This window comes from Actinia tenebrosa, unplaced genomic scaffold (assembly GCF_029948245.1).
Source record: "Actinia tenebrosa isolate PJP-AT-01 unplaced genomic scaffold, QUT_ActTen_1.0 PGA_scaffold15__27_contigs__length_11533743, whole genome shotgun sequence".
NCBI lineage: Eukaryota > Metazoa > Cnidaria > Anthozoa > Actiniaria > Actiniidae > Actinia > Actinia tenebrosa.
Window position 1 is genome coordinate 7,278,777 of NW_028292575.1, and position 13,810 is coordinate 7,292,586.

Here is a 13,810-nt window from a genome sequence, read left to right on the forward strand (position 1 = left end):
GAATAGACCCTTAGTAGCACGTCGGAATGCAGCTCAATTTGGAGGACATAACAGGTTTCCAATTCTCATGAGATTATTTTATTTTGTCCTCCAAATTGAGCTGCTTTGACGTAACATACAAGGGGTCTATATCGTTTATTTACAATTATCTGACTAGATCTTAGTCTCCTACGCAGCCGCTATTAGTTTCGTCACGCAACGCTTACTAACTAGATCTTTGTTAGGAAATCATTTATTCATACAATTCTTTATATTATATACAACTAAGTAAATGAATTTATATGGTGGAATGAACGAGCACGCGACAAGACTGAGACTAGGTTTGAGCAAGACTGGTATCGAACTCACCGTGTTTGGAATTGTGGGATTGGAGACCTTTAGCCCCATAATCCTGTGCGGTGTGAATTAGAATTCCGCAAAATAAATAGACCGCAAATGGTATTTCCTAGATATGGATCCAAAATGTCAATGCTTCCATATAATTATATATTTATTTTTGAATTCATGCCTCCCCAAAAGGTTCATAATCTTCACTCAACTCCCGTTGATTCCATAGACACTCGTCTGTACATGGAATCATTTGTAGTGGTTGAAGACACTAGAATAGCCCTGTGAAGGCAAGAATGCCAGAGTTAGTAAGGCGAAAGCAAAGGGGATCGATGGTATTCAATGAAGGGAGAGGCCACTGGTCGAAGGGAAGAGGAGACTGAAGTCTGTTAAATAAATAAACATGGTGCCTGTAGGAAGATTTTCTAGTAAAAATATTTTTTCCTTTTTTTCTTCCCATTTCCTTTCTTTCTTTCTCCCCTCCACAACTTTTCTTTTGAATCCTTTTCTTGTTTCCTTCGAAGTTTTCTTTTTTACATTTCATTTTCTCTTACTTTCTTCCCTTTTCTTTCCATTACTTTTCCCATTCCATACTTACGTGTTATTCTCGTTTGCTGAAGACTGTGTAGCATTACCAGCTTGTCTAGTTTCCCGATGATTTTCTTCTAAAAATGTTTGTAATCTTGAAGCTGGCAACTGACCCATATCCTTCAAGTCAAAACAAACAGCAGTGTCTTAGTTCTTTCTGATGCAACATAAAAACTGGGTCGAATTAGCATTGCAGTGCATTGTGGGGCTGTCTGAGGGGACATATTTCCAAGATGGCGTCTATTTCGTCCCCTAAAACAACCCCAAAATCCACTGTAATGCGCCAACTCGAACCAGTTTTTTCCTCAACCTAGGAACGGCTCCTATGTGGAATTTCCTCGATTCCCTCGAGTTTCACGTAGGTTGTCTTCCCATTCACCCTGGCCCTGGTTGCACTACCCTTCTCTGCACATTTTCATTGTCTCTCTATCAGAATCACGAATAAATTTGATTGGCGATTCATCAGAACCCATTTGACTGCTGTGATGATGTCTTCAAGCAGTGTGATTGGATGGAATGTACTTCCTGCGCTATTGATTGGCTTTGAGAAAAATCCATTTAAGTGACTGCAGAATTGTTTCCTCATTTTATACCACGTGTCATTTTCTAGAGTATCATTTCTTGGTTAAATGGTTGCATAGAGAAGACACATGAATATGGATATAACTCAAACAAAGAATCTTATTCTCAAGGGAATGACACGTCTGGCCTGGAATGGGAAAACTTTACACCTAAGGTAGAGGTCCACTGAGGGAGGGAAGAGAGAGCAAGAGGTAAGGAGAGAGAAAGAGAGAGAAGGGGGTGGGACTGGGTGGGAGAGATCGATGCTAAAAAAAGAAGTCAACTTGCGTTCAGCCAACATGGCGGACATGAAGTCACAATTCATAACCTAAGCCGTCCTTACCTTAGTCTCCCTCGCACCCGTTTTTAGTGTCGGTCGTCACAGGGAGCGTTGCGTGACGACCGACACTAAAAACGGATGCGAGGGAGACTATCCTTACCTTGAGTCTCTCGTAAGTATCACCAATGATACCAATAAACAAACTGAGGACCACATAGATAAACAGAGAGATGAATATGTACAAGTAGAGTTTACTGTAGATCCAGATAGCTTGGTTTTTAGGGTTGACCAATGCGTAGGTGTTGAACATGTCGTCTCCATTGACGAGCGAGTACAGACACTCCGCTGTAACAGTGGTGTCGCGGAACTACAACAAGAAAAAGGAAATACAACAAAATGTCAAATATTATAGACGTTTGTGGTTCGGCCGGCCTAACCTCGCTAATAGAGACTTTTAGCACGACGTTCTTGCTAGGCAGACCTCAAACTGTAGTTCCACGTCAGGCGTTTTCCTTCAAACTTTCAATATTTAGCAAGGCGTCATAACGAAATTGTTGCTAGAAGAGTGGCCATATTGAATATTGTAAAATCTACTTATATAGAGTAATATAAAACATTTCAAGCTAGAGTGACAACAAACCTTGGGGTGGTAGGGTCCAAGCACAATCCAACCACACAAGGTGAAGCCAACAAACAAGACGCCACTACAGACACAGAACCGAAGAACACTGGGGCCAGCCGCCTTGATCGTAACGAGTAGTGTCTATGAAGAGAATAAAAATAAAACCTTTTCAGAAAATTCTGACATCCATAAAAAAGATGGTGTGCGATGTGTCGTAGATTCCATCTCCAAACTTCAAATCATTTGAGTAGAGTTGCTTGTTGGTTCTCTTTTTTGAAAGTTTTGTCTCCCCCCCCCCCTCCCCCCTCGATCATAGAACGAGGGCCACAAGTTTGTTAGCCACTGGCAATTTAGTGCTCCCATTGTAAAACAAGGACGATCGAAACCCTCCCCAGGGAAGTAGGGTGGGGGATGTAAGCTACGCGAGTTTAAACTTACGTTGTATTGTTTAAAATACTGTAAAAACCTTAGAAGACCACACCAGACGAGTAAGACAGCAAGACCAAAGAGGACACTACACACGTCATAATAGTCACCATCCTGTTGACGAAAGCAAATACTTAACTGAAACAAACTATTGAAGGAATTCTGTGATTTTGGGTTATCAGAACACGGAATGGTTTATCCACAACACAATAGTAAAACCCTACATCAAAGTGACAGTAAGTTTGCACAATGCATCAATTAAAAACATATTCCATGACGCTCTGTTTTTTTTCTAGAAAGCAGAATGCGCGTCAAAGACAAAATAATATCCTAGCATATCTCATTTGACGATAGTGCTAGTTTAATTTTTCCAACGAATGGAACATTGCGCAATCACAGAAACGAAAATTTTTGATACTATAGTAAAAAACTTTATGTTTGCACAAAATTATATCTCGCTTGTTGATAGTATTGGTCGTCAATAGACCACGTCTCATTCCCTAGAGTATCATTTCTTCGTTTAACGGTTGCGCATTAAAAGACACGTGATGAATAGAGCGTTTTCACTCACGTGAGAAGGCAGCCATAAACAATAGAAACGTTATGCACAGTATTTGCATAAAAATTGATTTCAATTCCTGAAGGATAAAAAATTTATTGTTTTGGTACCCCATAATGTCCACTGTGACGTCACGTGAAAACGCTCTATATAGATACAACTCAAAGGAAGAATCTTATTCTGAAGAGAATGACACGTGGTCTGGAACGGGAAAAACATTATGTCCAAGATAGAAAGGTGTATTTTTCACTTAAGGTTGAATGCGCATTTGATTGACAATGCAATTGTTGTTCTCTCCCTTGCCACGAGGGTTTTCTCCGGGATCTCCGGTTTCCTCCCTCCGTAAAAAGCAACATGTGAGTTGAGTGTTGTATGTTGTAAATATAGAATGTAGTGGTAGTGCGTGTGGAGGGGACCTCACGGAAGAGCCCCGCATGGGGAGTGGTGGTTGTAAATATATAATGCACGACATGTTCCATCTAGGTTCTTGAGTGCTCTACCTACCCTTTGTTCTATAGCAATTTTATAAGTACATCCTAATATAGTAAGTAAGTCAGCTACAATGATGACAATAAACCACAAGTTAAACAGTTCCATGGTTTCAGATAACGTAAGTGGATTGTGCTGTTCTTCCTCAAAGTAAAGTCTTGCCTCCTAAAATAAATATAACACATCAAAAATCTATCTATTTTCATCATTATGCCTCCCAGACAACAAGCTACACTAACTCCAGACATCTGGGTTTTTGGCTTGATTTAATAAAATTTCCAACGGTCTGATTTAGTTGGTATTTTTTGATTTACGGAAGCCAAACGACTTAGACATCTTGGGCTGTGTTAGTTGCATAATTATATATAAAATGGGTGTAAATAAAAATAGACTTGCACCAAGTCTCTCTTGCTAACTCGCTGGAGATGAGCTGAGTGAGGGTAAAACTGATCTCCTGAGAAAATTGGAAGGGGAGTATGACCCTTGTGTAAGGAAGTGTTAAGAGGGGGGATCGAGAAAGGCTACTTGTTAATGAGTAAAGCTCACCTTCGCCAAGTGAATAGACTTGTATAGAGACCTCAGGCACAGGATCAGAGATAATGTGGATATGACGATTACAATGACACCAAATACAAGAAAAGCAATAGCAATGAGGTGACCAACTAGGGAATGAATATCAAGAATGAATATCATTATAATCAGGACCATCATTATAATCATCATTATCATCATCATCATCATGATCATTATCATCACTATCATTATCATCATCATCATTATCATTATCATCATTATCATCGTCATTACCATCATCATCATTATATCATCATCATCACTATCATTAACATCATCATCACAGCAAGGCCATCATTATCATTATCTTCATTATTATCATTATCTTCATTATTATTACCATCATCATCATCACAGCAAGGCCATCATCATCATTGTCATCATCATTATCTTGATTATGATTACCATCACCATCATCACAGCAAGGCCATCATCATCATTATCATCATCATTATCTTGATTATGATTGCCACCACCATCATCACAGCAAGGCCATCATCATCATTATCATCATCATCTTGATTATGATTACCATCACCATCATCACAGCAAGGCCATCATCATCATTATCTTCATCATTATCTTGATTATGATTACCATGATCATCACAGCAAGGCCATCATCATCATTATCTTCATCATTATCTTGATTATGATTACCATCACCATCATCACAGCAAGGCCATCATCATCATTATCTTCATCATCTTGATTATGATTACCATCACCATCATCACAGCAAGGCCATTGTAGTGTTGGTGGATTTACCCACCCCACCCCTGTTAGGTTTGCAAGCGTGCGAGTGCGCATGTGTGTAATAAAGAGACGAGCATCAAAGCACATGGTTTAGTGTAGTTGATTATTATTTAGAAAATACACCACATTTGGCGACGAGGATCACCACAAAGATAATCTTAGATATAGATTGATCGTTTTAAGACAACATGGCCAGATTTTTATCTGAATTAGGTGGCTTGGAGCCATTTGATTGCACGGACTCGGCTGGTCTTGATGCCCGATGGCAAAGATGGCTACGTGCATTTGAGCTGTTTGCTACGGGCAAGGGAGTCGCTGACCCGGAACAGAAGAAAGCACTACTTCTACACACTGCTGGAATGAATGTACAGGATATTTATTTCACCTTGATGGAGGAAACGAATGATGAAGCGAGTGTTTATACTCTAGCGACTAGAGCATTGAATAATTACTTCAAACCTCAGGCAAATGTGCCGTACGAGAGACTTTGTTTTCGCGAAATGAGTCAACTTCCTAATGAAACTGTGGATCAGTTTATCACCAGACTGCGACAGAAGGCCCAAACCTGCGAATTCGGAGAAAATACAGCAGTGGACGAGCAAATAAGGGATCAAGTCATTAGCAAGTGCTCATCGCACAATCTTCGTTTGAAGCTACTCCAAAAGGGCCGAGGATTGACCCTCGCACAGTTAAAAGAGATTGCTCGAGCTATGGAACAGTCAGAGAGGCAAGCCCGTGCTATAGAAGGGAAATCAGAGGAAGTCAATAAGGTGACTGTTGAGACAAACTATGTACAGCGGGACCAAAGGAGAGATGGAAGAAAGGGTCAGATCACCTGCTTCTCGTGTGGACGTGAAGGACACAGGTCCAAAGACCCTAAATGCCCAGCTATTGGTAAGCAGTGCAGGAAGTGCCAAGGAACTGGACATTTCGAGAGAGTGTGTAGGACCCAGCCAAGTGAGCGAAACAAAGGTGGGAGACAACATGTAAGGCAAGTTGAATATGATGATGATGACCAAGGACCAGGTAAAGATAAATATGCATTTAGTATTCATGGTAGCTCCGATGGTACAGTTAATGGTCGAGTAATGGTTCAAGTGGGAGGAATACCAATTGAAATGATCATTGACTCTGGTGCTAGTTGTAATGTTGTTGACAGGAAGTTGTGGGAACACCTGAAAGATAGCAAGATTCAATGCACCTCCACCCGTAGTCCACAGAACCTCTTTCCATATGGGAGTAAAGAACCTCTGACAGTTGCTGGGAAGTTTACAGCCCAAGTGTCCATCGGGGAAAGACTTGCAAGTGGTGTTGACTTCATTGTGATTGAAGAAGAGGGTCCAGCACTCCTTGGTCGGGATACAGCAATATTGCTTGGAGTGTTAAAGCTGGGACCAGAAATCAATGCCCTTAACATGTCTTTAGATGGGTCCCAGGGACAGTCTAGTATTCTGGATAAACATCCAAATTGTTGTGAAGGTATTGGAAAGTTGAAGGATTTCCAACTAAAGATCCCCATAGACCCAGAGGTCACACCAGTGGCCCAAAAAATGCGTCGAGTACCCTACCACCTGCGGGATAAACTGAGCCAAAAGCTTGATGAGCTAGTGGAACTTGATATCATAGAGAGGGTTGAGGGTCCAAGTTCCTGGGTATCCCCAGTAGTAGTTGTTACAAAATCCACAGGGGATATCAGACTCTGTGTTGATATGCGGCAGGCAAACATGGCTGTGAAGCGCGAGAGGTACCCTATACCTACCATTGATGAAGTCATCCAAGACATGACACAAAGCAAAGTGTTTAGTAAATTGGATCTTAAGTCAGCCTACCATCAAATTGAGTTAGCTCCACAATCGAGGGATATTACTACATTCTCAACCCACCAAGGCCTATACCGCTACAAACGCCTCATGTTTGGGATCAGCTGTGCCCCGGAAATGTATCAGAGAGTTCTCCAGCAAGTCCTGCAAGGATGTGATGGTGCTCAGAATATTATTGATGATGTCATTGTGCATGCATCAACAGAAGAGGAGCATGATAGAAGAGTCGCAGAGGTAGTTAAGGTGCTAGCAGAAAGGGGATTAACATTCAACCGTGCCAAGTGTCAATTCAAAATGCCAAAGATAGAATTCCTGGGTCATGTATTGTCAGAAAGAGGAATTGGACCAGCAGATGAAAAGGTGAGAGCAGTTGCTGAGGCTAGAGAGCCTACAAATGCCGCAGAAGTACGGAGTTTCCTAGGACTGGTGAACTTCACTGCACGGTTCATCCCAGACCTAGCTACCATCTCTGCACCCTTGAGAAAGCTTACAAAGGCACAAGAGCCATTTCAATGGGGTCCAGAGCAGAGTAGAGCATTCAAGGAGTTGAAGAGGAGACTCACCAATGCAGAGACCCTGGGATACTTTGACCAAAGTGCACCCACCAAAGTGATTGCAGATGCCAGTCCGGTCGGATTGGGAGCTGTTCTGGTACAGGAACAAGCAGGAGAACTCAGAGTAATTAGTTATGCCAGCCGCAGTTTAAGTGACACTGAGAAGAGATATTCACAGACGGAGAAAGAGGCCTTGGCCATAGTCTGGTCATGCGAGAGGTTCCATGCCTACATCTTTGGTGCTGATTTTGAACTGTGGACAGACCACAAGCCACTAGAGTGTATTTTTACACCAAAGTCAAAGACCTGTGCAAGGATTGAGAGATGGCTCCTAAGACTGCAGCCCTACACATACACTGTTAAGTACATCCCTGGCCCAAGCAACATCGCTGATTCACTGTCACGACTTCTGTCCCCATCATCAGTTACTGGCTCAGATGATACCACCGAACATTATATTAGGTTTGTAGCTCGGGAGGCGACCCCATGTGCCTTGACCACACGCGAGATGGAAAGAGTGTCAGAACATGATCCAGAGTTGATGTGCATCAGGGAGTGTCTGCTTAATGGAAGATGGGATGACATCAAATTTAAAGAGTACCTGCCAGTGCGGAATGAGTTAGGAGCGGTTGGTCAACTTGTGTTGAGAGGAGCAAGGATTGTAGTGCCCAAACAACTCCGAGGTCAAGTACTAGAGCTAGCCCATGAAGGCCACCCAGGTATTGTAGCCATGAAGCAACGACTCAGGTCTAAAGTCTGGTGGCCGGGACTAGACAAGGAAGTTGAAAAGCACTGCAAAGAATGTTATGGGTGTCAGTTGGTTAGCCAACCTCACAAACCCGAGCCCATGACCCGCACTGAGTTGCCCTCTGCTCCATGGGAGCACTTAGCTGCTGACCTGTTGGGTCCATTACCCTCTGGTGACTACCTGTTTGTCGTGGTGGATTACTACAGTAGATTCTTTGAGATAGATTTCACCAAATCCATAACTTCCGAGAAGATCATATCACTCCTGGACCAAGCATTTGTTACTCATGGCCTACCACTGTCATTAAGAACAGACAATGGAACACAGTTTGTAAGTGAGCAGTTCGAGGAGTATTTGCGTGAGAATGGCATTGAACATAGGAGAACCACTCCTCTCTGGCCCCAGGCCAATGGAGAAGTTGAGCGTCAGAATCGCAGTATCCTGAAGAGGTTACGCATTGCTCAAGTGGAACGAAGGGACTGGAGAGGAGAGATGAACAAGTTTCTGATAATGCACCGTAGCACACCACACAGCACAACAGGAATAAGCCCTTCACAGCTTCTATATGGGCGGAACATTCGCACAAAACTACCCCAACTGACTGAAACCAGTTGGGACTATGAGGTGAGAGATAGAGACAGTGAATGGAAAGAGAAGGGGAAACAGTACGCAGACGCCAAGAGGAGAGCACAAGACAGTCAGATCCAGGAGGGTGATCAAGTGCTGGTCAAACAGGAGAGACAGAACAAGCTATCTACACCATTCAAACCATCACCATTCACAGTGATTCAGAAGCAAGGAAACAGTGTTCTCATTGGTGATGGAAGATCTCAGTATCACAGGAATGTCACCCATTTAAAGAAATTCTACGGCAGCAGAGAAAATGTGCCTGAACCCAGGACCACAACCTCAGAGCTTGATGAGATTGACCCCTGCTTTGATGATCAACCTCCTGGAGGAACTTTCAAGGCGACCACAGCAGTAGGAATGTCACCTACCCAAGCCAGCCAGGTTGACCATCCGGGTCAACCCTGCAATCCTAACCTTCAAGCTACTCGACCTACTCGTGCAAGGATGCTACCTGCAAGGTTTGATGACTATGTACTGGGCTATGTTGGGCCTATAACTTTTGTCTGACTGTGAGCTTGCTAAAGCTTATGATGTTTAAATGTTATGACAGTTAAAGACTTTGGGCATCTTAGTTTATTGTTGTTTTGCTCAACCATGTGTGAACTCATGTTTTAAAAAAAGGGAGAGATGTAGTGTTGGTGGATTTACCCACCCCACCCCTGTTAGGTTTGCAAGCGTGCGAGTGCGCATGTGTGTAATAAAGAGACGAGCATCAAAGCACATGGTTTAGTGTAGTTGATTATTATTTAGAAAATACACCACATCATCATTATCTTCATCATCATCTTGATTATGATTACCATCACCATCATCACAGCAAGGCCATCATCATCATTATCTTCATCATCTTGATTATGATTACCATCACCATCATCACAGCAAGGCCATCATCATCATTATCTTCATCATCTTGATTATGATTACCATCACCATCATCACAGCAAGGCCATCATCATCATTATCTTCATCATTATCTTGATTATGATTACCATCACCATCATCACAGCAAGGCCATCATCATCATTATCTTCATCATTATCTTGATTATGATTGCCATCACCATCATCACAGCAAGGCCATCATCATCATCATCATCATCTTGATTATGATTAGCAATGCAATCTCAATTTTTCCATAGCATTGCCAGCACAAGACACAATTTCAGTGTGTATCATGCCCCGCAACTTTGACCACAACGATGTCTCACAATGCAAAAATTGTTGCACAAAATCAAAAAGTTTGAACTTTTCTCTGCAACATTTTCGTAATTGCACGCCTAAGAATAGTGAAAAACTAAATGTTGCAGCTAGTTGTCACCCATGTTTACTCGCAATGCATTAATCCTATTCAGACTAGCCAATCAGGAATTAGTACTGATTTTTACCCATTTCAAACCTTTTTGGGTAGATGTTGCAATTGCAGTGTGTATCGGCAGCTTCATAGACTAGTAATGCATTTAAAATTCTAAATGACTACCTCAATGGGTCAAATGGTGCATTTTGTTTACATTTAAAAAAAAATGAAATTATTGTGAAATGATACCGCTTTGTTTGCCAATAAACAACTGAAACTTTGTGAATGTTCCCTGAGATCACCTAGAAGGGTATACATACAATAGCAGTGTCTCTCACCTTCTTCATCACTGGTTTTGATCTCAGAATCATCTTCACATTTTAACCAACTATTTTCCATATCAAGACTGATTGGCATTTGTCCATCAAGCTTGGTGTTATCAAAGTTTATCTGAAAAATTCAATAATAGTAAGTTGTTTGAAAGATAGAAATAAAATATACCACGAGTTTAAAATGGAAATATTTTTAATGGAAATATCTAAAAAATATTACTTTAAAATGAAAGTTGATCATTTAAGAAGACTGAATTTTTATGATAGCCAAATGCATGGTGAACTTTAAAAAATATTTTAACACAAAAACAGTTTTTGTGTGCACAAAAAATTGGGCAAAGGCAAACACAGACATCAAGCACAACTATTGAAAATATATCAAAACTTACAGTGACTTTTAAGGAATAACAAGCAGGCTTATCCCATGATTTTACTCCCCTTAAGTTGATTGCATTAAGAGTAAAAGACAGGTTTAGGTTCAGTAGCCTAAAAAGAAATAAGATATAACACTTTAATCCTTAGATAATTTAGGTGCATTCTAGGAATTGGAGTTGGAGAGTGCAACCAGTTTAGTGAGTGGGGTGGGGGGGGGGGGGGGGTCAACTAGAAAAGGGTGGGAATGCTCATCATACCTTTAAGGTTCTAGACCTGCTATTAGGTACCATTAGGGTAACATGAATCCAAGAGGACCACCAGAGAGTAAGCTGGTACAAGATTATAGGGTGTTTGCCATATAATGAGTGACGTCCTGAGATTAGCTAGGTGGTGACAGCTAGAATGACAGTTGTAGTTAAGGATATTTATTTCAGTTCATCAAATGACTGTCACTCATAGAAAGTTGGTACTTTTAGGAGCAAAAATCATGAGTTGCCACGCCCATCTGGACAAGAATCAGGTACCTAATTCAGAGGTTATTTTAAAAATTTCTGATGAGCATCCCTGCAAGAGAGGAGTTGTGTGTGGTGAAACTAGAGGCACTGTAGTGCTCTACAGCTCCCAAAGTGCTTTTATCACATATTTTTTATGTTTTACATTTGAGCTGAACATGTATTCCATTCTCTTATATAAACATGGTTTTTCAAGCATTTGGACCAATATTCTTCATTGATTTGTATTAAAGTTACTCACATTCCAAACTGAAATGAATCATTCTTGATATAATGTTTGTTTTCTATTGGCTTTGGAAGTTTTTGACATTCTGAAAAAAACACAAAACAGGGGCAGTCACTATAACAGTTCTAGACCAAACCCTCACCTCTCCTCTTCCCCAGAGCCACCAGTATGAACCATGAATTAACATACCAACTGGTAGAAATATAATTTCATTTAATGGAGGGTTTCAACTAAAACTCATCTCACCTCACGACAAGAGAGAAACTCACCTGAAACAGTGTCAGGCACGAATACCAGTAGATTATCCTTTGAACCCACTGTGAAGTTCTTGAAGCGTCGGTAACACAGGACAACATGTGGGGGATTCCCGTCGGCATCCTTTGATTCGTAGTCATAGGAACCAACAGCGTCAAATATATTGTAATACTAAATTAAGTAATTATAATAATGATATTGAGTAATTTGTTGTGATTTTTAATGTGAAGTATGACAGGGGCAGATCCAGGATTTTTTCAAAGGGGGGGTTGTAGCATTGGTTGAGGTACTTGTTTGGCGGGAAAGTAGCACAGGGTTCCCAAACGGAGGTAGGTCTTATGATAATGATTACTTGCTGCAGGCGAGCAAGGTTGTTTCAGGTCCCACACACGGCGTATAGAAAAAAAGCGAGCAAAATGTGTCGGCACCCCTAGATCTGCCACTGTGTGATTGTCTAGGTGAGTGTATTGAGTTAATATGTGACATCACAATAAGCCTTTTCAATCTGGGAGTACGTAATGTTTTCTTATTCCAGACCAGATGTTATTCCCTACAGTAATATTTCTTTCAAATAGGCAGAATTCCATACTCAAACATGGTGGCCATTGTGGTACCGTTAACAATGGATGCTAATGAGAAATCTTTTGTTAAATGGTACCAACATGGCCGCGATGACGTAACGTGCAAAGGAAGACAATAAGTAATTTAACCTGTTCATGGGCATAATGCAGATATGAATAAACTTCATCCCTGGTGTACACTATAGCGGCATTATCTGCTTCACCATTGTAGTCCTTCAAGAAGAGATACTGCAACGCTTGGTGATTCTCTTCAGCAAACTGCACCACAGAAAACCTATCATTGCCAAACAAGCCAACCTAAAAAAACACAATAAACAATAAATCAAATAAGTCAAAATCGTATACTTTAAAGCTGGTCAAAGCAACTTGCTGTGCTTCAACGGCTTCCTACCTGAACAGTAACAATAATAATCTTAAAAATCTGTATCAAAAGCTTCCAAGGCTTTCGTTTTCTGGCTTTATATTTCCGCCATGGATTCATAAAATGGTATTTCAACTTAGCCTTCAGGATTTCGCGTCGACTGAACTCTCTGCGATTATACGGCGTTTCCGTGTGTGTTTCCCCCATAGTAACGTCTCCGGGGTTTCGAAAAGACTTAGAATAGAATCCGTAACGTATGTTCGAGGTAATGGAATCGCTAAAGACCTGATCTTCGCTCTCTTCTTCAACGTTAGTTAGAAGAGGTTCTTTAGACACAGACGAACTACGTGTGAGTGACGACCTGTTACGCGAGTTCTTGTGTGACATTGTTGAACTCATTTTCGGTTTTGAGGTCAACGTTTTTCTAGAAAAATTCTTGAAGTTCACTACATGTCTAGAAATTCTAGAGCTTTCTGCCTTTGTAATAAGATAATATTTAACAAATTGTACTTTAATCTCCCTTGATTTTTTAAATATTGTGTAATCAAAATTCACGTGACTGACGAATGATAAGTCACGCAGTATAATCGTCACGAGATTTTAATCCCAAAAAGCCCAATAGTCTAAATTCCGCTGAAAATATAAAAAATGGCATTGAATAAAGAAAGATAATTTTAAAATGTTCTAAAATTATTCTGTTCTAAAAATTATTATTTTTAATTTTGATTGATATTATTATTTTATATTTATGTTAAAACAGGCCAGCGGTTTTGTTGGTCCGCACTAAAAGACACGCGCGAATTTTTACCAACTCATCCAAGATGGCGGACAAAACACAAGAAGAATTAGGTAAAAAACTCCCAACGTTACGACTGATTTTCTCCTTAAATATTCGTTCAATTTATTAGCGTCTGTGCCCCATAAATAAGATGTTTATACTCCT

At 40.8% G+C, this 13,810-nt stretch overlaps 2 protein-coding genes across 3 annotated transcripts in view; one reads left to right on the top strand and one right to left on the bottom strand.

Moving 5' to 3' along the window:
- Positions 1–216: 216 nt before the first annotated feature.
- Positions 217–13,293, bottom strand: LOC116292967 (mucolipin-3). Of its 2 annotated transcripts, XM_031700329.1 has the most exons (13): positions 12,898–13,293; positions 12,636–12,803; positions 11,940–12,096; positions 11,686–11,755; positions 10,947–11,043; positions 10,564–10,675; positions 4,399–4,514; positions 3,868–4,017; positions 2,817–2,918; positions 2,397–2,519; positions 1,917–2,123; positions 926–1,035; positions 217–609 (listed from the first exon to the last, which is right to left on the bottom strand). In XM_031700329.1, the coding sequence occupies exons 1-13, from the start codon at positions 13,264–13,266 to the stop codon at positions 531–533; spliced, it is 1,860 nt and encodes a 619-aa protein (XP_031556189.1). In that variant the 5' UTR covers positions 13,267–13,293; the 3' UTR covers positions 217–530. The 2 variants fall into 2 exon arrangements, with proteins under 2 accessions (XP_031556189.1, XP_031556190.1); XM_031700330.1 differs by lacking the exon at positions 3,868–4,017.
- A 391-nt stretch (positions 13,294–13,684) lies between these two features.
- LOC116292965 (proteasome adapter and scaffold protein ECM29) overlaps positions 13,685–13,810 on the top strand; it is a 43,399-nt gene continuing 43,273 nt past the window's right edge. The window contains exon 1 of the mRNA XM_031700324.2: positions 13,685–13,716. Within this exon, the coding sequence (XP_031556184.2) occupies positions 13,689–13,716 (28 nt within the window). The 5' untranslated portion in view covers positions 13,685–13,688. The remainder of the gene's footprint in view (positions 13,717–13,810) is intronic.